The sequence below is a fragment of the Cherax quadricarinatus genome, chromosome 50 (genome assembly GCF_038502225.1).
Source record: "Cherax quadricarinatus isolate ZL_2023a chromosome 50, ASM3850222v1, whole genome shotgun sequence".
Classification (NCBI taxonomy): domain Eukaryota; kingdom Metazoa; phylum Arthropoda; class Malacostraca; order Decapoda; family Parastacidae; genus Cherax; species Cherax quadricarinatus.
This window is the reverse complement of record NC_091341.1, coordinates 25,018,642-25,029,567: the sequence shown is the minus strand read 5'-3', so window position 1 is coordinate 25,029,567 and position 10,926 is coordinate 25,018,642. Positions and strand designations below refer to the sequence as shown.

General features: G+C 36.9%; 1 protein-coding gene across 2 annotated transcripts in view; it reads right to left on the bottom strand.

Moving 5' to 3' along the window:
- The window catches only part of sfl (N-deacetylase and N-sulfotransferase sfl), a 48,729-nt gene extending 43,600 nt beyond the window's left edge, over positions 1 to 5,129 (bottom strand). Inside the window, exons 1-2 of one of the 2 annotated variants that reach the window (XM_070095580.1) lie at positions 4,914 to 5,129; positions 1,587 to 2,169 (exon numbers count right to left, since the gene is read on the bottom strand). In XM_070095580.1, coding sequence (XP_069951681.1) covers positions 1,587 to 1,876 — 290 coding nt within the window. In that variant the 5' untranslated portion in view covers positions 1,877 to 2,169; positions 4,914 to 5,129. The remainder of the gene's footprint in view (positions 1 to 1,586; positions 2,170 to 4,913) is intronic. The other variant, XM_070095581.1, reaches the window with a different exon arrangement.
- Positions 5,130 to 10,926: the final 5,797 nt, after the last annotated feature.

Below are 10,926 nucleotides of genomic sequence, written 5' to 3'. Positions count from 1 at the left end.
AATATGAGGTGTTTCAAGTGAGAACTATTCAAGCAGCACTGGTAAACAAAGCCAGAACACATACACATTAGTTTCCCTAGGCAATAATCCGAAACTTACATTTTTTGTTAAGAAATTAACCATTTGGCTCATGCCAAGCTTCATAAATAGTGTAGGCCTTCTACTTGAAAATGCAAGCTATGAAGTTTATTATGGTATAAAAAAAAAATGCTTTGTTTAATACTGTTGTTTGTTTAAGTTCTTGCTTGTAATACCTCATAATTATTGAGAACAGATGTTAGTACAGCAGTAAATTATTTTGTTTTAAAAGAGGTGAATCCTAGGAAGCATTTTTGTCCATTTACTTGTTAGGATAAAAAGCAAACCTGTCATCATTGCCTAGCCTTATGTCCTTTAGCATCAGATTTACAATACAATCATCAAGAACGTCAGACTTAATTAACTAGAACATTTTTCTTTAAAAGGTTTTAAACAGTGAATTAATTGAAATATGAAACCTTGAGAAATATGACAGAACATATACTATGCATATGTACATAAATGCATGTACTATATATACATATAACTATTTTAACAAATGAATAATTAAAGTGTAATGAACACTCATCAGTGCTCAATAATAACCCACAGAGACAGATAAAGAGCATACCAGAAGAGGGTCGAAATATACAGATCAATTAATCTCCCGAGTTTCTGTCTCCATGTGGAATATTATTGAGCAGTTTAACAGAAATAATTACAAGTCTAATGCAAAAATATTCATAAAATAAACTCAAACAAATTCAACATGCACACAGTCATGTAAGAAAGCCAACAATTCAAAAATGACTTATAAGTGAAAGTTGCATTGAAAGTCAACATGCTTTACCCTTAAATTATTTCTAGGTACATTACCACCCCGTAGAGAGTCAATCTTTTTTTTATATTTTTTTGTAACATATTTCATAAATTTGTGTAGTAAACAAATACCCATGTAGCCATATATCTATGTGATACTTATTTTAAGGGTTAAAAGCAACAAGTTAAATATGGCCAGTTAAATTATAAATAGCATGCATGCAATGTGAGCCAAACCTATAAAAAGCCACTTATACCATTCCTTAATATACAATTAAGAATACTGGTAGGCAACATAAATCCACATAGATCATAATCATTGCTTTAGAAAATGAATGGATATTTTCAACTAACTACTGTATACTAATGAGGGTGGGTGATAATCTCTCTCCACAAATTCTGCAAAATATAAATCATCATTATATCAAAACTAATAGTTCAGGAAACTAATATACATAATGACAATTAAAATTCAAGCAAACTAACAACATAGAAAAATCTTAGCAAGATCCACAATGAATGGCTTTATGGATCAATCTTTTTTTTTACTACAGTACTGTATAAGCAATTCATATTTATGAGGTTTGACACAATCAAATATGTGTAGAATGATGTTTTTTTATTCATGCAAAAAGCAACATCCTACTTATAGTACTGCAATATAAAATTGTGGAATTCTAATTACCATAACATTTATACAAAGGGCTACCAACAAGCTCTGAAAAGCTAACAATTATATCTCTGCTTACCTCATCAATGAGCGGTGAGATGACTCACTGACTGAGTAAATCACCACCACAATGATAACAATTGCTGCTCCAAGAATATACCGCCTCCAAGAGGCTTTTCTTGAGCCTGCAAAACACAGCGTGGCTCTGTGCCACAAACGCCAGGGACGGCATATGAGTGGCAAGTTCCTGCTGCTCTGAGAGGTCGAGTGGCTAGGATGAGGTCCTTCCCAGTTACTCTCACCCCATGCATAGCTGTCCACAGCACTGGGAACCAGAAGACTTTGTTCGCTCTCCATGTTCTCATGCATCTCTCAGTGTTCCAGTACTGTCTAGCTACTTGGAGTATACCTGGATATACTGTGTATATCCACATATGAAAATTGTAGTCACCACTTCACCTAACATTAAAATACAAATTACAGAAGATGATTGGATAGGTCCTCCAAATTATTTGCTTTAAAATGTGGTGCTCCATTGTACGACATGGAGAGCTTGTAGCTTCAGTGGTACATAACCACCTTACACAAAATAGCAGCCTTGGTTGCTGGTACATTGGCACTGATCCATTCACAAGTTCCTCAAAAGTATCTCCAACAGTAATCTGCAAATGAAAGTTAAGAAATTATATTCATTACCCTGAATATATATACAGAACTACTGCACTGTTACTCATTTACCTTAGTTTAATGCTTACCCAACATTAATGTCTGTGATCTTAACAAGTACAGTACTTTATTTTTATACTTTCATGTGTAACCCAGAGGCAGATGCCTGGAATCTACCCAATCTACACAGAAAATACCATTCAGCAGAATCAGGGAGCTTTGAGCCTAACAAAACCATTTACAATTACTCCAATTACAAAAAAAAATCATTTTATTGATGATTCACATACACACTCAAGGCACAGTAGGCCTCTTGCAGTGTTCCCTCTCTGCTCACTGTGTCATGATCTCACTTCCTTGGCTATTCATCTGTTCATACCTGACTGATATAAATATGTTGACCAGTATTGCTCATCATTTTGTATTGACTTCAAAAGCCTGTTACACTGGCAAAACATCGCTTTTATAAAGTGCTAAATGCACAGGGGTCTTGAACCCCCCCACTCCCAGGCTAAATGCCTGGGAGTGGGGCAGATTAAGGTTCAATGGAAGAAGACTTTTTCATCCCCTTTAACCAGGGCAAAGTGCTAAACCCACGGTAGTCATATAATGCCTGGGGAATGGGAGGATGGCTTCAATTCCTTGGATCAAGAGCTATTACCAGCATCAAGGAACCTGTCTCCCTGAATGCAATCAGATATTTAATGTTGTTAGGTAAGATATTTAATGTATGGCTAAATTCTGTTAAGCACTACTACAACATTCATGGGGGAGTGCTAAACCCATATGGTTCATACAGTGCCTAGAAAACAGGAGGCATTCAGGTTCAAGTCAAGGAAGTAGGAGGGGGGCAGGTCCAATACCTTGGATCAAGAGCCCTTCTCCTCCCTTGAGGGGCTCCAAGTCAAGATCAGTTAACACTGACAAGGTCAAGATCAGTTAACACTGACAAGGTCAAGATCAGTTAACACTGACAAGGTCAAGATCAGTTAACACTGACAAGGTCAGGATCATTGAACACTGACAAGGTCAGGATCATTGAACACTGACAAGGTCAGGATCATTGAACACTGACAAGGTCAGGATCATTGAACACTGACAAGGTCAGGATCATTGAACACTGACAAGGTCAGGATCATTGAACACTGACAAGGTCAGGATCATTGAACACTGACAAGGTCAGGATCATTGAACACTGACAAGGTCAGGATCATTGAAAACTGACAAGGTCAGGATCATTGAACACTGACAAGGTCAGGATCATTGAACACTGACAAGGTCAGGATCATTGAACACTGACAAGGTCAGGATCATTGAACACTGACAAGGTCAGGATCATTGAACACTGACAAGGTCAGGATCATTGAACACTGACAAGGTCAGGATCATTGAACACTGACAAGGTCAGGATCATTGAACACTGACAAGGTCAGGATCATTGAACACTGACAAGGTCAGGATCATTGAACACTGACAAGGTCAGGATCATTGAACACTGACAAGGTCAGGATCATTGAACACTGACAAGGTCAGGATCATTGAACACTGACAAGGTCAGGATCATTGAACACTGACAAGGTCAGGATCATTGAACACTGACAAGGTCAGGATCATTGAACACTGACAAGGTCAGGATCATTGAACACTGACAAGGTCAGGATCATTGAACACTGACAAGGTCAGGATCATTGAACACTGACAAGGTCAGGATCATTGAACACTGACAAGGTCAGGATCATTGAACACTGACAAGGTCAGGATCATTGAACACTGACAAGGTCAGGATCATTGAACACTGACAAGGTCAGGATCATTGAACACTGACAAGGTCAGGATCATTGAACACTGACAAGGTCAGGATCATTGAACACTGACAAGGTCAGGATCATTGAACACTGACAAGGTCAGGATCATTGAACACTGACAAGGTCAGGATCATTGAACACTGACAAGGTCAGGATCATTGAACACAACACTGACAAGGTCAGGATCATTGAACACTGACAAGGTCAGGATCATTGAACACTGACAAGGTCAGGATCAGTTAACACTGACAAGGTCAGGATCAGTTAACACTGACCTGGTCACAGACCGGGCCGCGGGGGCGTTGACCCCCGAAACTCTCTCCAGGTAAACTCCAGGTAAACAAGGTCAGGATCAGTTAACACTGACAAGGTCAGGATCAGTTAACACTGACAAGGTCAGGATCAGTTAACACTGACAAGGTCAGGATCAGTTAACACTGACAAGGTCAGGATCAGTTAACACTGACAAGGTCAGGATCAGTTAACACTGACAAGGTCAGGATCAGTTAACACTGACAAGGTCAGGATCAGTTAACACTGACAAGGTCAGGATCAGTTAACACTGACAAGGTCAGGATCAGTTAACACTGACAAGGTCAGGATCAGTTAACACTGACAAGGTCAGGATCAGTTAACGCGGGTCAGGTCTCACATAATGTTTCTCACAATGTAAAGTTCAGTTTTCTTAACTAATAGTTCATTGTTCTACACATAATGTCATTCAAGTTAATATAGGGTCACTGTTGCTCTTTACTGGGCTTCACCCTATTACCCCGCCAGGCCTCATGTATAACGACCTTCTTTCACCTGGCCTGGGATCAAAGAGTGACCCCCTGACCCCCCACGACATAATATAACAGAGACAACAGCGGAAATAAGATAATACAGGACATTAATGAACCGCCCCTCCCCCCTGGCTGACCTCCGTCACTCACCCCAGCTCAGCTCATCACCTCACTACACTGCCGTCGCTGCTCAGCTCATGACCCTAAATGACCTGATTGATGGTCGGTGGGATGGTTACGGTGGCATAGGAGAGGTGTGAAGTGCAGGTGATGGTCAGCAGTGGCAGTGTGGGCAGTACTGGCGACACCAATAACAAATATGGCCTCGCAGGGGCCGCCATCTTGGTGCCACTCTACCCGCTAGATTTAAAATAAAATTAGTCTAAGTTGTTAAGTCTAGATAAGACCAGTGCCAGGAGATGTATTCTGACCATCCTACATGAAGACAACGGCAGTATAACACTGTCATAATGGCTCTATATAGTACTGCTCTCTGTAGTTAGTAAATATGGTTAATATGGAGATGCAGTCCTTGTGAGAAATCACATTATTTTATAAAATATTAGCAAGCTATCTATACCTCGGCACATATGTATTGTTATTGTACAAATTGTTAGTGGCTAAAGCATCTTCACAATAAAATGCATAACCTGCACTGTGTGTTTTTTTCTGCTTGTGCCGGGGGTTGAACCCTGGTCCCTCAGTGCAAGACCTGAAATGGCTACCAGCTGAGCCACGAAGTAATTTTAAGTTTGGTGAGGTTAGGTTAAGTTTCTTACATTTGTGCAACATAACTACCCTGACAAAGCTAACTGTATCACTGGATCACTGAAGTAGGGTGATCCCCCCCCCCCCAAAAAAAAACACTTTCACCATCATTCAATCAATCTTACCATTATTATTATAATAAAAAATAAGTGCTAAACCCACAAGGATCATACAACAATCTTGTCATAAGCGTCCTGACATTACAGTACAGATAAGTTTCCAAACTGTAACATCCTAACCCCTTCTTCCTGCAGAGTGCATGCACTGCACCTTCCACCTCCAGGACTCAAGTCCAGCTAACCAGGTTTCCTCGTTATTACTATTATGAATCATGGGAAGGCTAAACCCAAATGATCATGCACAACATCAGGAACTGAGTTTTATTTTAATGAGGGTGAAGTGCTTATTTATTTATTTAATGTCTTTGCAAACAGTACATTGAGATTTTGTATTTACAGTAGTGGGTTGTAATGCAGAGAGCCTCTATTATGCCTAGGCATTATGGGCCAACTTAACATTACTGGCTTACAGACTACTGAACACTAAGGATTATATCATAGTTGTACAGTAGGATAGTAATTATTTCATAGTTGTACAGTAGCTTATTAATTATAAGTGAATCTAATTTGTATAAGACAAAAGATATATTCATAAATTAAAAAATGTTTTTTGTGAAAACAATGATTCATTTATATTCTTGTCAACACTGGAACTAACTGGGAATGGGAGACATCCATGGTCAATCCAAGGATGAGGAGAATAAGTCCAGTTTCTTGGATCAAGATCCCTTCACCAGCATCACAGCACATCCTTCCATAATGGAGAGCATCTCACTGGCTGATGTTTCAGTTCCTCTCTGACTATTATCAAGACAGGTGAGAAGAAAGCAAACCAGGAGACAGGTCGGGTGAAAAGGTTTGGAAGTAAATTATGTTTATATTAAATCCTTCGTTCTGAAGAGTGCAGTAACAGCCTGGTTGATGAGACCTTGACCCGCCACGAGGCCAGGTCTCAGACCGAGCCGTGAGGGCGTTGACCCCTGAAACCCTCTCCAGGTATGCAAGTTATTACATTTAGGAGGGAAGTGCTAAACCTGTATGGGTTATACAGCACCTGGTGAATGGGAGGCATTCAGGTTCAATCCAAGGAAAAGAACAGGTTCCATTCTTTTGATCAAAAGCCTCTCACTAGCTTCGAGGAATCTCCCTTGAAGGGAAATATATAACAATATGTACCAGACAAAGCAGCACTAATACTCATATTATTATAATCATTACCAAGTGCTAAACCCATAAGGGTTTAGCACTTGATTCCCACCATATTCTCAGGTGATCATAACACGCTCTTTGTTTTAGCAGTATTATTCCTGTTGAGTAATTTCAATTGCTATTGTTTTCTTTTAAGTAGAACTTTAACTATGTGGTGATCATTTTGAATGTTTCTCACCCATTTAAATCTTATCTTCAATTACTTCTTCTATCCTCAACTTTGGTGCTTTGATCTATGGCAACCCTCAAACTCATACCAATTTTTGTTGGACAATTATTTGCAATTTTTACATTTGTGATCATTTCCACATTATCATCTGCATCCTTTATTTGCTCATTTTCTTCACCTCTTTCAATGGCAATTCAAGCATGATGACTGAATTGTGTTATATTGTAAATGTTCAAGCTTGAAGAAATTATCTCAATTATATTATTATTATCTTTACTGTTATGCGAGTGAAACCTAAATAATGTACTGTGCTACTGAAACCTCTTATCCATCGCAGTGTTCTTACTCATCACTCCCTGGATCCATTATATGCCTTGTAACCCATCACCCTCTAGATGGGTATGATTATTATTATTATTATTATTATTATTATTATTATTATTATTATTATTATTATTATTATTATATGTTGCAGTGTCTTAACTAACAACATTATTATATACTGTATACAATTATGAAACTATTAAAGGTTTAATAACAATCTAGTTAAGGTTCCATCACACTGTTTATTAACAAATCAGAATATACAAAGGATTGAAACCCATTATCATATTTTTGACACATCCTATGGAAGTACAGTACAAATGGTGAAAAAGTACAACATACACTACTACAGTTTATAAGTATGTGTACCTACATCCCTATCCATGCCTTACTTTTATTAATTTATCACAGGATTGCACTGAAATAGTTTACAAAGTGTACAATTTGCTGTTAAGATGATTATTATTCTATTTATGGGGAAGCACTAAATCTGTATGGGTCATACTGTGCATGGAGAATGGGAGGTAATCAGCCTTGATCCAAGGAAGAGGAGGGTTAGCTCCCATTCCTTGGATCAAGAGTTCTACACTAGCATCAAAATATGCCCCTGTGACACTGCATGGAAAACACTGAATTTTTTTTGCTGGATATCTCACATAGTCTTAAATGGTTTATTTTTAGGCAAATAAAAATATAATTACTATATGAATAATTCTTCCTCTACTGTACATATCAATTGTGTATATCAATTCAACAAGAATCCACTTCAATACACATTCCCTCATCATCTAATCATACAATTTACATTACAGGTGCTCAAATAATTTGATTCAGAAATGTTATGTAACATAAATCTACACTGCATCACAATCAATACTCAAACAACTGCCAAAGGATTATGATAAGTTACATTGCTTAGTCACTGACACATATTACCTTGTGTCGGTCTCTCTGATCATGGCAGAATATATATTATTATTATATTCTTGGGGAAGTTTTAAGCTCACAGTGGTCATACAGTGTATAAGGAAAGGGCAGTAATCAAGTTTGATTACATTTGTATAAAATATTGATTATGAAAAGGCATTATGCAAGAGTATCCAGCCCTAACTTCAGCTGTACATTTTACAACAGAATTATTTATGGCACTGAAGTACACCAATGTAGGAAATAAAAGACCAAACCTTTGACACCAGTTGATATGACTGTTCATTAAAAGGTTCCCTACCTAAATATGATTCCTACAAGCCACACTGCTAACATGGACCTCACGTTACATAATTCATGAAAAGGAAACAATTTAAGGCTTTGAAAATCTAGAAATATATTCCTAAGGTATGAGTGCTTAACCTGTTCATATACAATGACAAAGATGTATATTGTACAGTACATATATGGACAGAAACACGTTGATAGCATTATATGTTCTCATACTTAAAAAACCCAGTAATAAAATGAAGATTTGCTGCTTAAATTATAATAATGCCTACACTACAAAATATATACAGATACATTATTTCCCATTTAATGAATTATGCAAAATTCGAGAAAAGTGAATGAGCATAAGTATTAAATTTAAATACACTATACTGTATCTAACATATTTACAACACAAAACAAGGTCAGATCATTTCCAACAGAGACAGTTTTACAGCTCTTTATATTAACCTGCTGCAACTCTTTTATCATACACATTTTTGAAATGGAATAATGCCTTAAATTTTAAAAAAAAATTCTTAAACAGTACAAAATAATTCCATAATAACTAAGATCATACAAAACTACTAAGAGTCATTGACCAGCAGTGCCTCATGTTACTGTAAGTAATGTAACAGAAGTTGCATACACAAATAACTCGCACACAGGATAATAAAACTTATAATGACGCTTTGGTCTGACTTCGGCCATTAACTAGTGTGACTAGTTAATGGCCCAAGTCGGACTGAAATGTCGCCATAAGTGTCATTCTCCTATGTGCAGGATATTGGTGTATAGTTCGTCATGGTAATGTGCCTTTTTATTCTTTTCTAACAGAAATATCATAATGATGCTTGGGACTCAGGAAAAAAAATGCTTATTAGGCTTACCTAAAATTATTCAACTTATGAGTGTAACTGCCAATCTATCACACATTTTTTTACACTATTAACTTCATAAAGTTGCAGACTGTACTAAACAGGTAAAATATAAAATTTCCAGAGCAGCATCAGAATTGTATGAGACTGATTAATAACACACTCCACAAGATATACCTCAATAGGCCCACAATTTGGGGAGAAAACTTTGGAGAATGTTTCAGACCATCCTAGGCCAAGATCAAATCCCAACTGATAATGGTAAAGGATGGACCAAATCATCAAATATTTCATCTACAATTTGTGTTAGTTTTATTTATGATACTAGCATATTATCATTGTAGTACTCTCTACTAATATGTATAAGAATTGTATACAATACTAACAAAATGCAGAATTAAACACATGTGCAACATCTAGGTACCTTTAAAGATACCTAAATGATGCACATGTCTAATTCTTCATCAACATGCCAGGTGTTTAAATGTTTCATGGGAGATAAGCCAGTTAGGCAATTAGCTTTAGCTTGTCCTTTCCTGTAACAAGCAACATAAGTACATAAAAGCAACATTAACGTAAGGACACAAAAAATATAGTACTTCACAAAAATAAAAAACACCATATTAGGGATGGGATGACACCAAAATTTTGCCGATACTGATACCATCAAAAGTGTCCATTATCCACCAATATTGATACCATAAGTATTGGTCTTTACCCACTGAGACTGATCTTCTTTCAACAAACCGGCCGTATCCCACCGAGGCAGGGTGGCCCAAAAAGAAAAATGAAAGTTTCTCTTTCCAACTTTAGTAATGTATACAGGAGAAGGGGTTACTAGCCCCTTGCTCCCAGCATTTTAGTTGCAATGACACTGATACCAATACCATAAAATTTGTGGTCATTACCCAGCAATACTGATACCATAAAAATTGGCCACTACCCACTGATAATGATATTCTGGCACACTCCTATGCCATATACAGTATAAAGTGCACAAAAGTAAGCTACACATATGTACCAAATGCACAAAAACCTATAAAAGTAGATGCATAAGATATGCAAACACGGGTACACACATGACAGTGAAAAAAAAAGAATAAGTACATGTACCACAATGATGATGATAGCTGAGCAAAGTCTTCAGGAAACCTTTACAAGTGTCCCTTAACTTAAAATTAAAGAGCAGTAAATACCACAAACACATTTTCATTCTAAGCTCATTTGAAATATGACATATGATTAAGCAAGAATACATTATTATATTTAAAGACTAAAAAAATGAGTATTATATGTTTCTGTCTTTCTACTTTTTCCTTAATGCCATATTAAAAAATTCATGCAAGTTTCAAAAAATACATTTTGAAGTACATATAATTTTTGAGGCAATGAAAGTCCCTACAATCATTACAAGCAAAATAATCTTTTAAGAAGTGCTAGATTATAAAATTACTGCATTCAGGTACATGCAGGGTTAGCTTCCTAGGAGCCCTAATGGGTCAGACTGGAATTCAAATTCAAATTGAATGTAGAATGGTTGACAGATGGCAAAAATTAAG